This window comes from Carassius carassius, chromosome 8 (assembly GCF_963082965.1).
Source record: "Carassius carassius chromosome 8, fCarCar2.1, whole genome shotgun sequence".
NCBI classification, from domain to species: domain Eukaryota; kingdom Metazoa; phylum Chordata; class Actinopteri; order Cypriniformes; family Cyprinidae; genus Carassius; species Carassius carassius.
In genome coordinates this window covers 19,620,115-19,644,467 of record NC_081762.1, presented here as the reverse complement: position 1 = coordinate 19,644,467, position 24,353 = coordinate 19,620,115, and the positions used below count along the sequence as shown (strand labels likewise).

At 35.7% G+C, this 24,353-nt stretch overlaps 1 protein-coding gene across 4 annotated transcripts; it reads left to right on the top strand.

Annotated features, from left to right (window-relative positions):
• Nucleotides 1-1,385: 1,385 nt before the first annotated feature.
• On the top strand, nucleotides 1,386-23,960 carry triqk (triple QxxK/R motif containing). Of its 4 annotated transcripts, XM_059556537.1 has the most exons (5): nucleotides 1,409-1,472; nucleotides 1,639-1,726; nucleotides 5,107-5,178; nucleotides 14,611-14,696; nucleotides 23,707-23,960. In XM_059556537.1, exons 3-5 carry the CDS (start codon nucleotides 5,118-5,120, stop codon nucleotides 23,812-23,814), a joined length of 255 nt encoding a protein of 84 aa, XP_059412520.1. In that variant the 5' UTR covers nucleotides 1,409-1,472; nucleotides 1,639-1,726; nucleotides 5,107-5,117; the 3' UTR covers nucleotides 23,815-23,960. The 4 variants fall into 4 exon arrangements, with proteins under 4 accessions (XP_059412519.1, XP_059412520.1, XP_059412521.1 ...); XM_059556536.1 differs by lacking the exon at nucleotides 1,639-1,726 and having other exon boundaries at nucleotides 1,386-1,472; XM_059556538.1 differs by lacking the exons at nucleotides 1,409-1,472; nucleotides 1,639-1,726 and adding an exon at nucleotides 1,745-1,811.
• Nucleotides 23,961-24,353: the final 393 nt, after the last annotated feature.

The following is a 24,353-nucleotide window of genomic DNA, read 5'->3' as shown; positions in this document are numbered from 1 at the left end:
CATAGGAGAGCAGAAAATCATTTTAAACTTCAATAAGTTACAAGCAGTGGCAAGCCTCTCCATAATCCACACTGCCCCAGGCAGCAATAAGACTGGATATAATTATGCAGACCAAATTCAACACAAACAAAAGAAATGGAAATTAGCCTTAAATAAAACAAAAAAAGGGGAGAGAGGAGTAGAGAAAACAAGTTGGTATCTTGCTGTCTCGCTCTCATTTTTTCTTTCATTGTGAAATTTCACATTGTGCGATTCAAAGCATTGTGTAAAGATCGCGCGGTACAAACATGTGGGATTGTTAAGGTAAATTAGCCTTCTCCCTGAGATGCCTTATGCAATTCATTCATGTTTTGCATGCAGGCAACAATTGATGACATATTTTTAAATATTGTATCAGCCCTTATAAAAGCTTTGAACAGAAAATGTGAATTTTGTGAAGGTAAACTTGGTGACGTAAAAATAGAGCTGTGACATTATTAGTCTTTTACCTTAAATTGCTTCGGACATTTTACCTCTGTCCCTCAGTGTGATGTGCTAAACTCTTTTAGAAACAACATTAATTATTTTCAAGTTTTTATGCACTCAGCTTGAGGGATTAAATCGAATATTTGAAGAGTTTATTTGCAAAAACAGATAACAAAGTTTTTTTTAATATATATATATATATATATATATATATATATATATATATAATGTTTTTTATTAGGTTATCATGTTTAACCAAACTGCAGTTTGATTTAGATTAACTGGAATGCACAGTGAAAAAACTTGCTAAATTCGTAAAATTGTTAAAAACTGTGTGAACTCTTCATTTGTTCTTATATTTGTCTGAAATATACTATTAAAAGGCAGATATCACACAGGCCAACTGAAATGACCATGTTCTGATGATGATTTTTGACTGATAAACTAAACATGACTGGAATAAATTAATAATAATAATAATAATAAAGCTTTATGCCTTCTAATAATTCAACTGTGGTAATTTAAATAAGGAAAAGTAATTTGTGTGAACCCCATACAATCAAACAACTCAACAACCTCATAAAACAGAAAGAACTGAAGGCTATATTATATTTACAAACATGGAGACAATATGGTGCATGAAATATGGGTTTGTAGTTGATTTATTACGCATTTTTATCACACTTCCAAGCCTATAATAATTATAAAGCATTTTTTAATAAAACGATAATATACTTATCTTTAGATTTTAAATACATTGTGTACAGATATATTATATGGGTAGATGTTATATGTAAGATGTTTTTATTTCATGTGCGTATGTGTTCGGTCTTCTTCAATGCATTTGACATCTTGGTTTTGAAGGTTTGGTTTGTGGACACGCCCACCTAATGACGTAATGGGTTTCTTTAAAACGCGTATCTCGTGATTGGCTGAAACACGCATCCATTTGAAATACACAAAGCTGAACCAGGAACTACGGCGATATTCTTCCCCTCTTTTAAGTGGTAAGTCTGTGTCCTCAGAAATTAGGCTCTCGTTTTACACAGCTGTGAATTTTGCCTTACATTTAGATATCTGTTACTGGTCAACGAAAATGATAAGAATATTTATTTTGCGTTTTGTAGCGTTTTGCTGTTTTCCAAAGAATCCAAACCTTTGTGTTTGATTTAGCGCCCGCCCCCCGCACAGTCTGTGATTGGGCAAGCCTTTCGGTTTCTGCGCTGTGATTGGATAATTCCGCAGACTGTCTTAACTTCAGGTCAGGCTGCAGGAAGTGGATGATACGTTGACAGGATGGAAACTGTAAACAGTGCAATTCAGTTACGTGGCATGCAGATGAATCGGTAGTCAACTATATGTTTATTGCTCTGTCTTAAAATTAATATTTTTATTCGTTTTTTTTTTTTTTGTAATTGACGTTGCTATTCATTTGATAAGTAAATGTTTTGTGCTTATACTGATTGATTTCATTGCATGTGTGCCAAGATGTCTTTTGCATGCCACGTAATGAGATTGCATCAGTGAAACTAATGCACATGCCCATATAATTCCAGATTCTATTCATAATTTTATTTTACATAAAATAAATACAGTTCAGGTCATAATTTAGCTTCTAGCTGCAATCAAGGTAACCTTTCGTATTGAACACTTGATTACAAAAAAGCGTAATGCTTTCTTTCTTTAATTCATTTTTTAATGCGGTGCTTATTGTAATCTTAAATCCCTTTCAAACCGAAACCTTTGTAGTTTAGCTTCTGAAAAAGGATTCTGGTCTCAATTTGAGTCTTCAAAGTGCTGGTACACACAGCCCTTGGCAATCTTCCTCTATTTGTGGATCGACCACAGCTCACCCATGTATATTGTCTGCAATTTGGGAAATGCTATCTTTGAAGATTTTTATATGCATTCGATTATGCAAGGTCTATGTCTTTTTTTTTTTTTTTCTTCATGTCATTATTTTAGTGTTTTGTCTCTGTTGAATGACCAGGTTAAGCATTTCATGTCTGGTGCAGTGGGGAATTTTGCGTTGAAGTTGGAGTTGTTCAGATTGGTTCCCTCTCCGTGACCTTACGATCTCTTGAGCGCTGGTTGAATCATCACCGTTTACAAAGCCTAAGGGTATATGGGCAGAAATAAGACACAAGTTTTTCGAATATTATGGCCATGTTTGCCACTAACAGCCCTGGTCAACTTCCTTTAGCGGTCACACTCATTACAAAGGAAGTGTTTGGTCATTGCAGGTCATGCCCCTGGGCTTGACTCAAACCATGTTGTGTAAACACAGTAATGGCCCTCTTCCTCTGGCATCTTTGGAAAAGTAATCCAGTCCTCTTTCTCCCACTTTGTTGTTGCGTGTGGAGCTCTTGTAATTACATCAACTTCAAGTAAAGATTAAAGACATCAAAAGTAGGATGCTGAGATGACCCTTGAACTCATTTTGCATAGGCAGCCAAAGGGGAGGTTTCAGCTCACAAAGTCGTGCTTCAAGAGAGGATGAAAACAGCCTTGTAATTCTCTGTTTTCATGCACCTCTGCACTTCCTCCAGCTCTTCTCTGTTTTCCATGCTAATCAGTCTAGGCTCCCAGCACAGAGGCTGTACACCTTTCCTCGGGAGATCTCTGGCTTATGAGCCAAAATGGATCCGGTCGAAGGTCTACAGCTCGATTTCTCTGGGAGAGAATAGGTCAGAGAGGTTTAAACATCAACAGAAACATAGACTTGCCCTTTGGCTCATGTACCCTTTTTTCCAAGTCTTTAACAGAAGGAGCAGTATTGATTGCAAATAGTATTGTGAGGAGCTCAGAATCTTGATCAAGGGCTCCCTGACCACCTCACAATAAAACAGCTTATGAGGCTGTAAGTACGGCTAATGCTTTAATGCACTTAACCTATTACCAATTTCAAAATTCCTTGCCTTCCAAATAAATCATTATAACATACATCACGAGATAAGGTCTTTCACTTCGGTTGCTATGGAAATCAATCTGAGATCTCTATTGGAAAAGTCAGAGCAGTGTAAAACGAGATGGAGTGTATGCTTCTTTAATGTAAATGAACAATCTTTGCAGTGTTAAACCCCACTTTAATGCACAATTGAATGAACAGATGCATTCAAAATACTACATGTGGCAATTTGATCATTTTTTGTATTCTTTTATTTTTTTTTAATTCCTAAATTATAATTTTTTTATATACAGTGGCTTGCAATTTATATATATATTCTGCATGCCACTGTGCATATACAAAACTGCCTCAATGTTTAATAATATTTGCAGAACTTTTGACTACTAAATCAGGGTCATGTGGTCTATCCAGAAGACTAAACTTAAAACAGGAAATCATATAAATGACCCTTGCATTCCCTCATGACTCTGCTTCCGAGTTAATTAATATCCTAAAAAAAATCAGTGGTGCAACCCCCTAAAACAGAATGATAGTTATACATTAATAATTTTGTAAAAAAAAAAAAAAATGTGTTTATCTTGGAAAAAAATATTTAAAACTATACTTGAAAATAATTCACAAGATGTGTATACTCAAATATTTTATTACTTTATGCTTAATGCCTAAACCACATTACTTTTTTTAAAATCATTACTGAGTCATTAAAGTAAACCTTTTCTTGAATATGGTAGAAATGTTTTTCAAAAAACCATGTGAAACCAAAATTAATACAAAGAACCAATTAGAACCTTTCTATGACCTCTGCAAATCTTCCGAACTAGATTTTTAAAAATATTTTGCTTTTCTTTATCATAGACCGTCTTCTATGTCATTGATCCAAAGTTTGAATCATTTGTATGAATCATTAACTTTAAGTAACACAATTAGGTATTCTGAAAATCATTTTCTACCCACATTTGAATATATTCACATACATAATTTTGACCCGAGGTATTCAGCATAGTGCAATTTAACACAAATTCACTAGTGTAAGGGTGTTTTGCGGGCATGGGAAGACTTTCAAATATACTATGCCTCAGATCGACCTTCGCATGATTGAAATGCTTGTCCCTTGCCACTTCTGGGAATGTGCCTTGCATCAAATTCCTCTTTCTAGCTTTAAGATGCTTTCTGTCTTACATAATCACCCATGACTTTTGCAGCAATTTAGGATGTGATGCCCTGAAAGTGTAGTTCACGGCTGTGGTTCACAACTGGTGGGTCACAACCTGAAATAAAAAAGTGAACTAGAGGGTATGAACTTCTAAATGTCAGAGGTTTAGTGGCATTTTCTCATCCCTAAATCCACAAGAAAAAAAGTTACAAAATTATCAGTAGTTCTCAAAGTCAGTCTGTTGTGTTATAGGATTTGTGAATATTTTATAGTTTTGCATTGAGTCACATTGCCATTCAATGTAAAATCTGGGTCTTGAAGCAAAACCGTTTGAAAACCACTGTTCTGGATAGTTTGTAGATGATCAGTGTTTATCCATTAAGTAAGCTTTGGTAGTATTCCTATTCATGTGCATTTAGTATTTTGAGCCTTACCCATAGCATATGTGTACTTGAGGACTGCAATAGCATTTTTCAGTTGATTATTTTAAGCAAACAGACACAGAGCTCTCACTGTTCACTGTTTATTTTCTCACTCGTTCCTCATACTTGGTGTATTTTACATTCTGTTTCTCTCTCAGGTGACTCAAGGATGGGGAAAAAGGATGCAAGTTCTGACAAGCAGCCGGTCGATCAGTACCGTAAACAGATCGGTGAGAACCTCTGTGCTTTCCAGTAGGCTTTATTTTTTATTATGGATGTTAGTAACCTTCATCAAATATTCATCTGGTGTTTTCTTAAAGAGAGTCTGAAATGTTGCCTTTTCTCCCTCATTTCAGCCACTGTGATTATGTTGCTTATAAATTTTACGCATGAACAGACTTGATGATCAGAATGCTGTGCTGGGAACAGACCAGTATGACTAAGAAAAACCCGTAATAAACAACCGCATGTATTGAACAGTCTTCATGTTTAGCTTCTATAGTCTCCATTTTTCTCTGACTTGTGCTTTCTATTGTATAATTTAGCACACAGCTTTAGAGGAAACACTCATTAGTTTTGCCTCCTCTTTCTTAACCAAGGCACTGTACGGCCTATCAATCATAGAAGTACTGGTTAGCATGCCAGCTGTGATAGCGGAAGGAACATGGGGCTTGTTTTATAACTTAGACAATGTCAGTATAGATGCTAGGGGCTGTATGAGGAGAAACAGCACTGTAAACATCTAGCAAAGCTGTATAAATGACATTTCTCCAATAGCAAATCCAGTTCGTTTTGTTAAAAGACCAACGTTTAAGGTGTGAGTTTGGTTGGTTGTGCATGTAACAAATTCACTGAGAGAGGAACATTGATAGTGTTGAAAGAAATGGTAGTTTATTCAGATTTAAAGTAATGTTAAATGTAGTACTGTGAAAAAGTATGGAGTCAGTAGAATAAATAAATAAAATAAATTAGTACTTTAATTTATCAAGGACATATTAAATTATTTAAAATTTGACAGTAAAGTTTCTCTCTCTATCTATCTATCTATCTATCTATCTATCTATCTATCTATCTATCTATCTATCTATCTATCTATCTATATATATATATATACTAGGGATGGGACGATAACCGGTTTTATCGATAACCGTGATAAAATGTGCTGAAGGTTAGTAATATCGTTTAAAAATGAATTATCATTAAAACCGTGTTTGATTATCGCGGTTTTAATAACTCGCTATTAAATCATGTCCAGCCAGCAACAGTCTGACGCAAGCGCAGCGCACAATGTTTTTTTTTTTTTTTTCGAGAAGGAATGGCGAAAGTCAGTGACTTTTCTATGCTTTTCTATGCTTTTCTATGCTTCTACACTTTTCATTGTAAGGAAGGAAATGCCACAGAATTTAATCTTTCTTTAAATTAAGTGCATAGAGTTGCTTGTTTTATTAGTTGTTTGTTGATTATTAAATATAAAACTTGCTGAAATGTTTTCAGTGTGAGCATCAACTATTTTTGAGCACTTTCATCTCGTTTCAACAAAACCGTGATAATATTGATAATCGTGATAATTTTAGTCACTATAATCGTGATATTCAATTTTCATACCATCCCATCCCATCCCTAATATATACACAGTACAGACCAAAAGTTTGGACACACCTTCTCATTCAAAGAGTTTTCTTTATTTTCATGACTATTCAGTCACACTGAAGGCATCAAGGGCTATTTGACTAAGAAGGAGAGTGATGGGGTGCTGCGCCAGATGACCTGGCCTCCACAGTCACCGGACCTGAACCCAATCGAGATGGTTTAGGGGTGAGCTGGACCGCAGACAGAAGGCAAAAGGGCCAACAAGTGCTAAGCATCTCTCAGGAAACTCCTTCAAGACTGTTGGAAGACCATTTCAGGTGACTACCTCTTGAAGCTCATCAAGAGAATGCCAAGAGTGTGCAAAGCAGTAATCAAAGCAAAAGGTGGCTACTTTGAAGAACCCAGAATATGACATATTTTCAGTTGTTTCACACTTTTTTGTTATGTATATAATTCCATATATAATTCCACATGTGTTAATTCATAGTTTTGATGCCTTCAGTGTGAATCTGCAATTTTCATAGTCATGAAAATAAAGAAAAATCTTTGAATGAGAAGGTGTGTCCAAACTTTTGGTCTGTACTGTGTGTATATATATATATATATATATATGTATATGTGTTTATTTATTTATTCCATTAGAAGAGATTATATCAAAATCAAGCTATAGACATTGAACATAGTAATTACAGAGCAGGAACCTGCCTCCACCTAAGCTCCGCCCACAGAAAAAACGTCACAGTGTTTACTAACAGAAAAAGGGTCAATAGAGAAGTGTTATTGTTTTTGGATCTATTTACTGTTAAAGTGTAATCACATTAGCAACATTTTGGTGAAATATGTATAGTGTGGATTTTTATTTTATGGATTCCTTTTGAAATGACTGGATTTCACCCCTTAAAAAATTATCTGAACAAAATGTGCTGTTAGTCCAGTTGTATCCTCCATTGTAAAAGAAGTTCTTCATTTTCATTGGAGGGATGAGATATGGAGACAAAGTTCTATAATGGCACTAAAGCAATGTCTTTTTTCCATTGGCACATCCCTGATGTAATTTGCAACACACCATGCCGATATAATCTCCCTGCAGAAAGAACCTGTCTTATGCACATGATTTTATGTGAGTTCATATCGCACCCTTTAGTAGGACTATTAAGCTTGCGTTGCTCCATCACCTTGCCTTATTGTGCCTGTGCTGCATGACTGTGCTGGCAACATAACAAGCTGAACTCCTGCTGGAGCCCTCGAATCTCAGACATATCCCATTTTGTTTTCTTTCTTTTGCGTTTCATCAATTCAAAGTTGTAACAGCAGGTTGTGGACAATTGAGCCCCCCCATACCCCCACCCAGTCCTCCCTCTCTTTCCCTCAGTTTGATTTGAAAAGAAGTCTATATCAGCCTATTTCAGAGAATCGCTGTTTAACAAAAAAAGCTCCCAAAATAGCGTAAAGCAACACAAAGGAAGAATACACATCATAATTTGAGATTGTAATGGGAAGGTAATTTTTATCCTGACAGGTCTTGCTTTTTTCTCTCTCGTTTTTTTTTTTTTTTTTAGGAGAGAAAGCTTTTGTGATGTCAAGTACTTTGTAGAGCTGCAGTAGACACATTGACTTTAAATACTGTTATTAAGTTGCATAATGGACTCCGGAGAGCTGTCAGCCACCAAAAGGGTTACTCGGGTCTGTGTGGTCATCCCCCTTGAGTCAAGATCATTCACAGCATCCTTTCTGCCTTTGTCCAGCAATTATTTGCATGACCAGACACATCCCTGCCTATTAACTATCTCTGTTTGTGAGCATTTTTGTGTGAATGTGCATTCAGCTGATCTGTATATGGTCTTAATATCTCTGATATGAGGGCTGAATGGAGCTTGTATGTTACAGATCTTCTCAGTTCTCAGGCAGAACTCTCTCTTGTGCATCACGGGCATGTCACAGTGTGGAAAGGTTGCACTTCCTCCCTCTGTGTATAGACAAAAACTCTATTTTCAAATGAGTCAATTTGTTTACAAAGACGGAGTTCTTTATTTTTGACCTCTGTGCGTTCCCAGTACATGTGCAGTCTGTCAGTGCTGCATTCAAATTGGGCACATAAAGGCCTGTTCACACTAAATCTGTTAACCTGGTGTTTAGCCTGGAAGTACTGAGGTCACACTTTAGTTGGGGACCAATTCTTACTATTAACTAGTTGCCTATTATTAACATATTGGCTGTTTATTATTATAAGCACATATATTCTGCATGACCATATTCTACGTCCCTAATCCTACCCAATAACCAAAATTAACAACTACCTTACTAACTATTAATAAGCAAATTAGTTGTTCATTGAGGCAAAAGTCATAGTGAATGTTATTTTTAATAGCATGAATATATATGTAATATATATATATATATATATATATATATTTATTATCTATTATATAATTATTAGTATGACATTTATTTTTTTTCTTAGCTATTTTTGTATTTCTTTTGTATTTTAGTTATTTTAATAAAACTATTAATTTTTTTACACTGATGCTTTGATGTTGTTGTTTTTTTATTAAGAAAAATAATCCCCCCAATATTTAGATCAGTGGTCAATAACCTTTTTTTTTCATGTCAGATGTCAGAACTTTTGCATTTGGTTGCTTGTAATATAATGTGTGACATTTTGAGAAACAACAGGCCTTTGTGAAACGCAAACACAACATTTTTGTATTAAATTCTCATAATTCACATATTTGCGCCAATTAATTAAATGCAGATTTGAATGGTTTTTCACATTCTTTGTGTTTTATGAATAAGGTCATATGTGAAGAAGATTATAGAGGCATACACTCTTAAAAATAAAGGTGCTTAAAAGGTTCTTCACAGCGATGCCATAGAAGAACCAAAGGTTCTTTAATTATCCATTCTTTCTTATCTTTTAATAATCTGAAGAATCTTCTTTCGCCACAAAGAAGCTTTTGTGAAACTGAATTTTTTAAGAGTATAGAATATTTCTTGCGTTGTTTGCCAGGGTTGGACAGTAGGTTTATCAAAACTTTCTTGCATTCCTATAACAGGGATAATTGAAGAGATCTTTTCTCGACTCTCCAAAGAGCTTGTTTTCTCCCGTAATGAAGTGCAATTTGTGAATTAGCCAGATCATGTTTGAAAAGCGCTGGGCTGAAGGGAAGGGAATCTGTCTTTGGATGAGGAGTCATGTCTTTTGAAATGAAATCAGCTGCAGCAGTTTTGAAAGGCACCTTTGGCCCTGTGGGTTGATTCTTGTCACTTTCCTGTCAACATCTGACAGCACAGTGTGTACGGAGAGGTCATACCGCTCAAGTACACAGGAAAAAATGGCATGCTATATTAGAGAGGCTCCACTCCGCTTTTGGTAAATAAATTGGGGGAGATATCGCTCTGCGGTAATGCAGTTGAATGGTGATTAATGAGCGAAGGTGCGTTCGAAGCCCGCCTCTGTATCGCTGGCCAATTTGTGAGCAACCGTGGAGAGACAGCAAAGCCAAAAAGGCCATTGAGTTATCATCATCAGCGAGTGCTCACGCAGAGAGAAACGCCTCATTGAACTCAAAGGCACGTGATACAGCGTACTGGCAGGGCCACAAAGTCCCGCTATATAAACAATTTATTTCAAACTCTGATATGATTACAATTAACTATTCATTTGGAACAGATGGCTGAGGCTGTTTGTTGTGGGTATTTACACCACAACAGGAAGTTTCAAGAAAAATAAGACACACACCTAATCTGTCCCAGTTGGCTTGGAACAAAACGAGTTTTGCTTTCAACACCATGTAAAATCTCTGCAGGTGCTAGCGTAAACTCCTGTAGACACTAAGAGAGACAGAAATACAGTCATAATATGTTGTAGGAGTGTTTGGATTTTTATATTTTTGCTCTACTTGCTGACGAAGTTGGAATAGGCTTTATTATTATTATTATTATTTAAAAATAGCTATAATTGCCACCTATCCAAGCCCCACCCACTGGTCACTGACTATAGAGTATATACACTGCTCAAAAAAGAAGAACTTTTGAAGAACAGTGTAGCATCAAGTCAATTAAACTCCTGGGATATTGATCTGGTCAGTTAAGTACCAGAGGGGGTTGTTAATAAGTTTCAGCAGCTTTGGTGTTAATGAAATTAACAACAGGTGCACAAGATGGGCTACAATGAGATGACCCTCAAAGCTGGACAGGGCCGTAGAAGCTCCTTAACCCAGAAGCCGTGGAGAACAGCATGACCGGTTTGATGGTGGGTCTGTGATGGTCTGGGTAGGCATATCCATGGATCGATGCATGGTCGGCGTGATTTTGCCAAGTAAGACGTGTTCCTGGATCAACATCTTTTGTTAAAAAATACAGACTTAACCCAATCCCTACCCCTAAACCTAAACTTACCAGTAATTTATTCTTAAAATCAGTGGGAAATGATAGCTGATCAACAAGAGTGTAAAAGTACCTAACCCTGATTGTAAGCCTAAAACTGAAAGGTATTTCTCAATTCTGATTGGTTGATTGGAATGATGTTCCTGGTTCAACAAGGATGTTTATTTAGGAACATGTTGTACTTGGTGAAATCACGCTCACCATGGATGCACAGACTAGACAGGCTAGACAATGGTGCCCTGACTGTCATTAGGTATTGGGACTAAATCCTTAGACCCACTTTCAGACCCTACACTGGTGCAGTGGGTCCTGGGTTCCTCCTGGTGCCAGGCAGTTCCTGGAGGATGAAGGAATTGATACCATTGAATGGCCCTTACACTTGCTTGACTTAAATCCAATAGAACACCTCTGGGACATTGTTTCGTCCATCTGACACCTCCAGGTTGTTCCCCATTGAGATCTGATGCTGAAGTGTTCCTTTTATTTATTTATTTATTTTTTTGAGTACTCTGAGTAGTCGATCATTTTTTTTTTTTCAAGATATCAGTTCTACAGATATTTGGTGAATCTTTAAACATAAATATACCCAACAACCACATAGTATTCACAGTTAAAATAACCTATTTATTTTACTGTCAGGATGATAAGATAAATACTATTAGGATACTTTATTCACAAGTCAAACTATCTTCACATTTGAAATGTATACCTTAACAGTTAGACATTATTCAAAATGATGAAATACATTTCTCACTATTCAGATCACAAAACAACTTTGCTTATAATAATAATAATAATAATAATTATTATTATTATTATTATTGTTTTTGTTGTTAATAAAAACATTTTTATCATTGTAGTCTAATAAAGATTTATATCAACAAGCATCAATAAAAAATAAGTAAATAAAGCAAAAATTCAGTCAATAATAAAGCTTCTTTTGACTTAACAAATGCAATAATCAAAACGTCTACATTAGATTGCAATAATAAAACGTATAATATGCAGTTTTAATCTTGTTCTTTTAAAAATGAATGCTGACACAGAGCATAGTCTGAATAATTTTAAGGTTTGTAAAAGAAAAGTACATAAATACTGTGTGTACCATCATGGTTACATTGTGCCCCTCTAAATGCCCCTGCAACATTTTACTCTTATTTTCTTATTTAAAATTACATTCTTTTTATTTAAAATACCGTATACATTGTTATTATTATTATTATTATTATTATTACTTTTGTTGGTTCGATTGCTTCTGTTGTCCTCATTTGTAAGGCACTTTGGATAAAAGCATCTGCTAAATGATAAATGTAACAATTACTGCGGAAAGCTTGCCTGATGATTAGGCCAACAGCAACAGTTGCTAAGACTGGTCAGTAATGTTTTCAAGGTGCAAATGGTCAGTTCAGTTTAGTATTTTGCACAGATGATTGGCATTAATGCCCTGCAGTCTCTTCCCACAGAGACCAAACTGAGAACTATTCCACAAGTCTCTGCAAACAAACACACTGTTCATTATTTAACAGCCCAGTCTGTACCGAACCAAGCCATCATTCAGCACTGGAACAAAATAACAGCATGTTTACCTCTGATAATGGCCTCTCGCAGGCCTGCGTCGCACACAGAAGGTGCACCATAAGGCAGAAGAGACCTGTGAAAGTCCCCAGGGAGGGGTCAGTGTCGAGCTTAGGCGTCTGAGAGTATCCAGCCGGGCAGTCTGCTGCTGAAGATGGATAAGGACATTCTCTCTTTCCCCGACTCCATGTAAATAAGTCTTAATGAGGCAGGAGTTGCACTTGAAACGGCCCCTGTGTGTCAACAGCTCTCACAGAGACCTTGAGTCTAACCCGTGTCTGCTGCAGCCACTGAGGACGGCCCCCTCCTTTGCCCACCAAGCTGTTGCTTTCCCACTTTCTCACTTCTATTCCTTCATTTGTTTGTTTCTAATTAGAGACACCACGTTCCTCGCACACCTTGCACACAATCCGCTCCAGGTGGTGGCTTTGCCGGCAGGTTTGTTGCAGTTCTTGCCTGATAACTGTCACTGAGGTGAACTAGTGCGCTCAAGATTTCCTCTCTGTGTTAACAGAGCACTAGCACTGCTTACTGCATACTGCATACTGTCTGCAGTATGCAATCTGTATACTGCCTACTGTTTAAAATAAAATAGGGTGCGAAATCGTATGCATTCCCATAGGCAAGTGGGTAAATGACACTTACTATATTTATGTTGGTTTCATGTGGTTTTAAAAATAACTTTTTCAATTTTTTTAGAAGTTTAAATATACCTTAAAAATAATGCCATGTAACCAAGTGCAAAGAAATAAAGTGAAAAAGTGAAAGTGAAGTGACGTGTGGCCAAGTATGGTGTCCTATACTCAGAATTTTTGCTCTCCATTTAACACATCCAACTGCGCACACACACACACACACACACACACACACACACACACACCCGAAGCAGGGGGCAGCCAAGGATGCTGTGCCCGGGGAGCAGTTGGGGTATCATTGCCTTGCTAAATGGTCTCACCTCAGTCATTGTATTGAAGGGGTTATTAATAAATAACAAAAAGTAAAAGTTTTTTACTGTGTGTACACATATTTATAATTATTTCCAAAAATATTTTAAATATATATTCTAATGTTTTGTTTTTGGTAACACTTTATTTTAAGGTGTTGTTACACCAGTTACATGTACCTACTATTATAATAACAATAAATTATGCATAATTACATGTAAGTAACCTTAAGCCAAAACCATAACTTATACAGTAAGTACATGTAGTTAATTAATATTACCCAGTACTTGAAGGTATAATTACACCATAACAAGGACACATTTACAGTACATTTAATTATGTTACTCCATTTTAGCTGCACCATATGACCTTAATTAAGAAAAAAATTAATAAGTAGTGAATCAGTTTTCTTATAGTGTTTTATTCTCTTTTTTTGTCTAATAAATAATAAACTATTAAGGCTTTCTTTTTAATATAAGGTTTTAATTTCATTATTTTAATGTGACTTTTAAAACAGGACAGACATTTTTGACATTATGCTTCCAAAAATATCAAAATGATTTTTATTTTTCTGAAATTAAAAAAATGGTCATCATTTAAAAGGTGCAAGTCATTATATGCATGAATAGCATTATATTTTATTTTTGAAAAAAAAAAAAAAATTATGGACAAAAAACACTACAGGTAATAAGGAAACCAAGAACATTTTGGGGCATTTTTAATTCAATTTTGTGTAAAAGCCACTTAACTTTTGCCAGTCTGATCCAATTAAAAAGTCAATAATTAATGTGGAATAATTGAGTTTGTGATAGTCCATCTTTGTATATTTAAGATAACTTCAGACTAATTCAGTCATGCATAAATTAAATACTAATTTATCTTATATAAGATAGTACAGAAGGTTAACAGGATCATATTAAGTCATTTTAATAAGGGTTAAAACAGGCAAATACATTAAGGCGAACTAAGAATGCTTCAGCAAAATGCATTAGTTTAATTATTCGTAATAGAACGCTGATGAATACAATAGCAAATGCATTATATTTGTTTTATTAAAACATTATTCAGCTGTTAAATGAAGAAAGCTTTCAGCCTAACTCAAAATGCAAATGTAACTCCAAATGTCACATGGCAGGAATGACCCGAGTGCCTCATTTTCTCTCTCAGGAAAACAGGATTACAAGAAAACCAAGCCGGCGCTGCGAGCCACTCGGCTGAAGGCGGAGGCGAAGAGGAGTGCTCCGGGAATCAGGGTGAGATGGCTGTCTTTCATTCTCATTACCTCCCCCTCTATCCCAAATGATCCCTTACTCCCCCATCTGCCAAACCACACACACACACACACACACACACACACACACATTATTCATCACACCTCTCCAACCTGAGAGCAACTCAAGCAGTCTCCATATTGATGAGGCAGAGAAGAGCTGTTTGACTCTCAGAGGAGTAGCTCTCTTTCTCCCTCACCATCTCCTTTGCTTTCTCTCGATTTTTCTTTTCCTCTCAGCTGTCACTCCAGAATAATAATCGAGAGTTTGAGGAAAAAGCTTTTTATTCACGGTCTTTGTGTTATTTCTGTGTATTAATGGCACTGGCTTGGTCAAATATAACTGTCAATGTTGCTTTTACTGTATTAACCTTTGGTGCATAATTTGTCATGGACATTTACGTTGTGGACATGACATCTCAAATAATACCCGACTGTATAGACTTGCACTGAAAGAGAAATTTGTTCTGTATATAAAGACTTTGAAGAAAGAGATTGTAGTTTTGTGTAGTTCACCCAAAAAAAAACAAAACTTTTTTTTTTTTTTTTGTCATAGTCACCATAAATATTTGGTAACATTCTTCAAAATATAGACTCTTATGCTTCACAGAATAAATATCATACAGGTTTGGGATTATATGAGGGTGAAAAAATGATGACTGATTTTAGTGTGAACTATGCCTCTATATATATTTTTTTTTTAATAATTATTTTTTAGGTGTATTTTTTATTTATTTTTAATTATTAGTTTTTATGTGAACATTAATGTATTGATGTGTGTATTTCTTGTTAACTTTATTAATCAAAACAACTGCTTTCAAATTATCTGTGAAGATACTCTCTTCGTCCCTGTTCATTTTGGCAAGGGTGTTATTTTTGGTTGGTTCTTGGCATGAGAATTTGTGGTGCAATATGTTTTATCAGTTCTCTCAGAATCCAGAGCTCCACATTGGGAACTATTGCCAAAACCGCTAGTATCCATGCGAAGACCTCTCACTGACAACAGTGATCTGAAACTAATTCATAATTCATAAGCTGCAATATTTTCACAGTGGACTGAACAATGTAGAAACATAGCTGAATACAACTTAAAACATTGCGCTTGCTTGTATTGGGTTTAGTTTGGTATGAAGAAATCAAATGTGAGTGCTGAAGATTAACTGGTCTTAGCAACTCCAATTGTTATTGCTAGAAAGCCAAGCCCTCATTACAATTCTTCTAAGTCTCATTAGTCTTTTATCCAATTACTGAGAGCTTAAAACAGAGAAAATTATTTACATGAATTCCATGTGCATGTTTTAAGAACCTTCTCGTCCTTAATGGCTCCAAAGTTCGTTTGGGACATTTGGGAGCAATTAAATGTCTTTCCATAGGTATGCGTGAAGCCTATGAGCTCAGTGGATAAAATATTTGTTTACTGCTGAAAGCAGCATCCCCTCATTCTGTCAGAAATGTAGTTTATTGCATACAGATTTGGTCATTGACTTGGCACATTTCTGAGGAATGTGGACGCCGATTTGTTTGTTCTGGTTCATAATGTGATTAATGGACCCCTGAGCTCCAAGCTTGAGTTTTGTTCTGGTGAGCGCTTCTCTGCGGTAGGTCTCCTTGGCTTTGGTTTTCTGAGGAGTTGACTCGTACTTTTACCACTTGTTTTTCCACAGGCCATTTTCTCTGGCTGTGCATACTTGGCAAGTGGCTCTCCATCTATGACCATCCCTCACTCAACCCGCCCAAACGCACACACGTTCTTCTTTTTCATCTCCCATCGTTCTTTAGCATTGCTCCCATTAGTTAGTTCTGTGTAAGGTTCAGGAGAGCAGGTTGAGGCTGAGGTTCGGGCCATCCTGGGGTCCGTGTTGGCAGTCTGCTCAGTCTGCTGTTCTCCACTTGTAGGCCAGTTGGTTTGCTGGGATGTTGCCTGCCAGCTTGGGGAGGCAGCGGGCGCTCAACCACCTGCTGTGGGCACTGCTTGGCTCCCTGGTGCATGGCTGAGCGGATGGCATCACCTGGCATGGAGTAGAGGTGCTGGCGGCCTCAGCTGTGTGGGGCGCCTGGCCTGAAAAAATCGGTGCCAACTCTCTAGCCCTGGAGCTGAATATTGAAAGCCCGCTGGCCAACTTTAACTGTTTCACTCTTCAGTACATTCCATTGCATGCATAAATGTGTCCCAGTGATTTTTATCTAATGTTATAAAATGCCCAAAAGTGCCATAGTAGTACCACATTTTTGAACATGTTGATACCTTCTGGCGGAAGACGCCAACACCAAGCCTCTGAAATAAATGTTTAATTAATTTATACATTTTAGTGAAATAAAACCAGAAGAACATTCTAGAATTAAAATTTAGTTGTTCATGTTCAATTAGAAAATTTCTATGTTTTGTCGCCGTTGATTTACTTGTGGTCAGTGCACTGATGTATATGTCGGTGTTGCGCTATAGGTGTCCAGAGTTCGAATCCCAGTTCAAGGACTTGAATAAGGATTTATTCAAGACCCCAGCACCAGGCCTCTGAATTTAATTAAGTTCTGTATCCTTAAATTATATATAAGTATAATTTTAGTGGAATAATACATAGAGTAATCTAGAATTTAACTGTAGTTTTTCATTTTCAGTTGGAAAATCAATGAATGTGGAACAATCAATTCTTAGAATATTGAACAATTCTTAGAATACAAATTCTGTCATTCATGTTCATTATTATCTGATAATTCTGTGAATTATAAATAAGGCTTAAATTACATTAGGGATTCATAGATATTTAAAAATTCTGGTAAATAACTGTTTTTACTTTTTGATTGTTAAGCAATAAATTGCACATATCAAATTTCTATTTTATTTTTTCTAAATAAATTAAATCCAAGAATATCGATGAAAAATATCAGTAAAAACGTAATTTTAAATCCTAATAATAAATTGTGTAATGTACAATATAAAATGGAAGTTTATTACATACATTTTACAGTGTTATCAATTATAATTTTTCTTAGTGGAAATGCATGAATAAATATACAGTTTTTATGGCACTAATACAATACATCCCTAAACTAAATGTAGTAGTTGTAGACATTGCTTTCTGTATCACTAGAAGACAAGACCCTGAGCTCTCTCATAAAAGAGTATTATAGATCATATGTGTGTCTCAGACCTGCATCTTTCGCTATATGCAAACTGCGTTTATGAGTCCCATTCACACCTCTGTGTTTATACAGTCCGTCAACACTCATATGAGTGAAACTTTCATTTTTATGCCTCTAACACACCCTTCCTCTCTCACAAAGACGCTGCAGCACGGCAGCCAGCGGTCGGCAGAGGGTGAGGTATTACAGCACACCTGGGTCGGCTGAGATAATTACACAACCACATAACACGGGGAAAATCCCACTTCAGCTGTTTCTGTTGGATGCTGATGCCGTACCACACCTGGCCGTGAGGGCCAAAGTTATGAACACAGGGCTATATGAGAAAATACCACAGAATTGTGTGAAACCAGAAGACCGTGAGAATTCATACAAGGACACATGAGGAGATGCGAGTGTGTGTGTGTGTGTGTGTGTGTGAGAGAGACAGTGGCCTGTCGCCAGATGAATGGGAACTCACTCCCGGCATGCCACAGCTGCTGCTGAGAGCCACATAATGCTGTTGGGAATATTTCAGCATTTTCCATCAGAATGTGGGAGACTGAAGTGTAGGCCACTGAATTACTAGCGTCCTCAAGACAACAAGGTCCCCTCTTTTCACTCACATACCCTCATTTGACAATTTCATTTTCATGCAGCCTCCTCTGGACTTACTGTATATATATTTTTTTATCAAAGAATATGAGACCACATCTGAATTCATGGCTTTTTAGTTTACTTTTTACTTTTCAGAAAAAGATTTTTGGGTCGAAGACATGATGCTCCTTTTCCTGTCCAACTGTACTTAAACAAAAATAAAGCACAAATGCAGAATGGTTGTAATTGTTAACTAAAATAATTTAACAATTTTAATAATTGGAATAAAATTGATATACAATAAAATTTAGATGAGATGTGTGTATATATATATATATATATATATATATATATATATATATATATATATATATATATACACACATACACATATATTGTTATATATATATTATATATTAGACAGCAGAATTGTTTCCAACACTCATAATAAATCAGAATATTAGAATGATTTCTAAATGATCATGTGATAGACTGGATTGTTACATGTGACACTGAAGGCTGGAGTAATGATGCTGAAAATTCAGCTATATATATATATATATATATTATATATAGATAATGAATCATCATATTAGAATGATTTCTAAAGGATCATGTGATAATGATCCTAAAAATTCAGCTTTGCATCACAGAAATAAATGATAATTTAAAGTATAATAAATTTAAAAACAATTATTTTAAATTGTGATAATATATCACAATATTAATTTTTTTTTCTGTATTTTTGATCAAATAAATGCAGGCTTGATGAGCAGAAGAAATTTCTTTCAAAAACATTAAAAATAGTAATGTTTCCAAACTTTTGGTCTGTACTGTATATCTCAACAAATTAAAATGTTCAATTCAAATCAAATTGTGAAACGTGTATTAAATTATTCAAAGCACACAGAATTAAGTAGTTTAAGTCTTTGGTTCTTTTAATTGTGATGATTTTGGCTCACATTTAACAAAAACCCACCAATTTACCATCTCATCAAATTAGAATATGGTGACATCAATTCAATCAATTCAAAACACCTGCAAAGGTTCCCTGAGCCTTCAAAATGTTCTCTCAGTTTGGTTCACTAGGATACACAATCATGGGGAAGACTGCTGATCTGAGAGTTGTCCAGAAGACAATCATTGACACCCTTCACAAGGAGGTAAGACACAAACATTCATTGCCAAAGAAGCAGGCTGTTCACAGAGTGCTGTATCCAAGCATGTTAACAGAAAGTTGAGTGGAAGGAAAAAGTGTGGAAGAAAAAGTTGCACAACCAACCGAGAGAACCACAGCTTTATGAGGATTGTCAAGCGAAATCGATTCATTTGAGTGAACTTCACAAGGAATGGACTGAGGCTGGGGTCAAGGCATACAGACGTGTCAAGGAATTTGGCTACAGTTGTCACATTCCTCTTGTTAAGCCACTCCTGAACCACAGACAATGTCAGAGGCATCTTACCTGGGCTAAGGAGAAGAAGAACTGGCTACAGTTGTCTGTGGTCCAAAGTACTCTTTTCAGATGAGAGCTTTTTGTTTTGAATTTCATTTGGAAACCAAGGTCCTAGAGTCTGGAGGAACTGTGGAGAATCTCATAACCCACGTTGCTTGAAGTCCAGTGTTAAGTTTCCACAGTCTGTGATGATTTGGGGTGCAATGGTTTTTGAAAACCAAAGTCAATGCACGCGTTTACCAATAATTTTTTGGAGCACTTCATGCTTCCTTCTGCTGACCAGCTTTTTAAAGATGCTGATTTCATTTTCCAGCAGGATTTGGCACCTGCCCACACTGCCAAAAGCACCAAAAGTTGGTTAAATTATCATGTTGTTGGTGTGCTTGACTGGCCAGCAAACTCACCAGACCTGAACCCCACAGTGAATCTATGGGGTATTGTCAAGAGGAAAATGAGAAACAAGAGACCAAACAATGCAGATAAGCTGAAGGCCACTTTCAAAGAAACATGGGCTTCCATACCACCTCAGCAGTGCCACAAACTGATCACCTCCATGCCACGCTGAATTGAGAAAGTAATTAAAGCAAAAGAAGCCCCTACCAAGTATTGAGTACATGTACAGTAAATTAACATAATTTCCAGAAGGCCAACAATTCACTAAAAATATTTTTTATTAGTCTTATGAAGTATTCTAATTTGTTGAGATTTTTTGAGTGGATTGGTGTTTTTTTTATTTTTTATGTGATTTATTATTATTAGGAAACCTTTTTATACCTAATCAGTCAGTTTTGTCTAACTAAAATGAAGGATTTTTTTTTTTTGTCACATGACTAGAAAAATACAAAACGATGATATCGAGAGGACACCTGTAGATGACTGTCAAGGTCATAACCTTTTGGTCTTCATAAATTAAAGATTATGTAAGTATCTGTAAACCGAAAAATGCTTTGAGAAAAATAATAATAAAAAAAAAAACTTCGAGAAATGTTTTTGAAAACCATTTTGAAAATACAGTCTAAAATGTGTATGCAAATATTTTCATAATGTTACTTGCTTGAACTTCTTTAAATTTTTATAGTGATTAATTTTTTTGTTAAATAAAAGTCTTTTTTTTCTCTTTTTTTTTCTTCTGCTTGGACAGTCTTATTAGCCATTGCCACTCTTGTAAACAGGACACATTTGAACTACTTTGTCCCCTTGTTGCTACTCAGTCTGTATTAAAAAGTTTAGAAACATTTCACCAGAGACAAATGCAAAACAATTCCTTTTGGATGCGATGACACTTAGGCTCTGACACAAAGTGGTTAAATAATGAACTTGAATCAGTGTGAGCCTCTGGTAATGTATGAAACTAAAGTGCATGAAATTTAAAAGTTTTCCAATTAAGAGAGGCTTAAGCTGTTTGGAGCCTGGCTGGAACAAGATAAATGCAGCGGGCATCGAGTGCTAATGAGGACATACACACTGATGACTGCCGCCACAGCTTGTACACAGATAGTCATGGCCGTCGTGGATGCTTTTAATAGCCCCTTACAATTTATCTGCTAGAATTATTATTAGCCTCCTGTTTGCTGGGTGGCTTATCTCTTGTCTGCTCGGGGTGGATGTGCATGCTGCTCTGTGTTCGATTTGTGTGTGCATGTGTTTATGTGTGAATGAACACAGGAGGGGGAATAGATGGATGTGTGTGATTATTATTTCTCTGTCTTCCTGTCCATCTTTCATTCTATGTTCTTCTGTCTTTGAGGAACATACTTTAAGACGTCTACAGGAGGATGCATAATGCCATGGATTAGTGATCAAACAACAGGCAAAATTATTGTCATTCATCACATTCCTTTAGCTTTTTAGTCAATTAAGTTCTTGTTTCACAGGTTGTATATTTGATTGGATTGGCTAGCAAATATATAAGTGCAGTCGTGCTCATGTTTACACACCCCTTTTTCATTCATACATTCATTCATTCATTCATTCATTCATTCATTCATTCATTCATTCATTCATTCATTCATTCATTCAGAACAGATTTGGGGAAATTTAGCATTCACTTGCTCACAAAATGGATCCTCTGCACTGAATGGGTGCCATTAGATTAAAAGTCCAAACAGCTGATTCAAAACATCACAATAATTAATAAGAAGTAATTCACCAAATTCTAGTCCATCAATTAAAGTCTTATGAAGTGAAAGGCTGATGTTTTTCAGAAACAAATCCATCAAGAAGATTTTAAACTTCAAACTATATGAGTCCATAATCCTTAATAATGCTTTCTCCAGTGAAAAAGTAATCTTGTCTGAATCAGGAGAGAAATATGCAGAGATCAAACACCGTTTATAAGCAAAAATGGTCCAAAACCATTTTAAAGAAATATGTTGGAGGATTATTATGTGAGCGGATGAGATGGGCTGGAAGAAGCATTATTATAAATCATGGACTTGTACTTAATCCAAAAACAACGGTTTAAGTTAAAACACATTCTTTATGGATTTGTTTCTTATAAATATGCAGCTTTTCACTTTAACTAGACATTACTTGATGGACTGAAGTTGGATTACTTACTTTTATCAGCTATTTGGACTTTTATTCTGATGGCACCCATTAACTGCAGAGGATCCATTGTTGAACAAGTGATGTAATGCTAAATTTATCTACATCTTGGACGGCCTGAGGGTGAATACATTTTCATCCAACTTTCATTTTTGGTTGATCTATTCTGATGAAAGATTAAAACTCGGAGATTCTACAACAGGTGTATAATCTTTTAAACAGAAAAAGTTCTCACAGCTTTCTTCAGTGTACTTGCAGTTTTCTCTAATTGTAATTAATTAAAAAAAAAAAAAACATCAACTTGTGAATGTTCCATCGAGGCAAAAAAAGTCCCACAACCACACGAGTTTTGATTAGAAAGTTTGATAACGAGTTATCAAGAAGAAAGAACAATTGCTTTGTTAAATACTTGAGTGCTCTTAATGAAACCGAGGTTGATGAGGATTGTAATTTAACACAAAAGGTAATAAATGACTGCTTTAAATCTAATTCATGCTTGAATACCATTCCTTCAGCCATCATCAATTTAGCTCAGGCATTAAGCTCCCAACAAGTCTTAATTAGAACAAAGACATTTCTGGGAGATTAACTTTCTCTGAGCTTGCTGGGTCTGCCAAACCCTATTTGTGTCACAGCGAGAGGAAAGATAAAGAGCCCAAAATATACTGATACTTCTGCTGAGCGTTTGTGGTGTGAGTTACATATCCGTGTTTGATTATGATCAGTCATGTGTCTATGATCATGCATTAATAAGAGAGTGTTTCATTCTCAAACTGCTAGAGAATGGCATTGCAACATTATAGGTATTTTAAAGCAGTATTAAATATGCATTTTAATAATGAAACATGAAAACTCTGAAAAATGAAGGCTTAGCAGTATTTTGGCTATATAGGCTTCCTTATTTGTAGATTAAAAGGTTCTTACAGTTAGATTATAGTTTCTTCAGATCAGTTGGTTTATGGGTTTTATGAAGCATTGATTTTTCTGAAAAACTATCAAATAAAAAGTTCTTTATTGAACTTTATGAAGTTGTTCTACGGCTTCAGTCTGTAGTTGTTTTTTTATTTTTTATTTCATGTCTGTATTTGTAAGAATTAACCTGCACATTTCAGAATCGTTCTGTTTCCACATTGGCAGATTAATTAAGTACATTATCGAAGTGTATAACATTTTATGAATAATTTGATGCTAGTGTTCTGCCTTAAATTCTTATTAATAGTTATTTATACAATGTTTGAATCAGAGTAAACTGTTCTTCTTTTTCTCTGATTGCAGGATATCATATTGGTCATTGTAGCGATCTTGGTCTTCCTGCTAGTCGTCTATGCTTTCTTCTACCTCAACCTGAGCACAGAGCTGGATCTGGATGTGGACATGGACTGAAGGACTTTTCTTAAAGATGCCATCACAGAGGATTCTGGGTGGCTCAACCCATGAACCACTCATGGTGTGCCAGCGGTTTCATAGTATTACACATTTCCTATCTTTGTCCCCTTTTATTCAAGCTGACACTGAAAGAAGATGAGTCTTAAAGATTTTCTTCCCGTGCAGTGTTGATATTCTTTTTGATTATTAATAAAGCTTCACATGTCCCACAGCTTTTGGATTTGAAGAACCAGCTTGTTTTCAATTTGGATCTTTTAGTTTTAAAGGAATAGTTCACCCAGAATTGAAGCTTCTGTCATCTTTAACTCACTCTTGTGTCTTTTGAAATGCATTTGGCTCTCTGCATGAAACACAAAAGGAGTTATTTATATCACAATATCTAGGTCGTTTATATATATATATATATATATATGTATATATATATATATATATATATATATATATATATATATATATATATATATATATATATATAATCTAACACTAGACTTTCACTGGATAGCAAATATCAGTAACAAAGCTATTACATGGCTTCA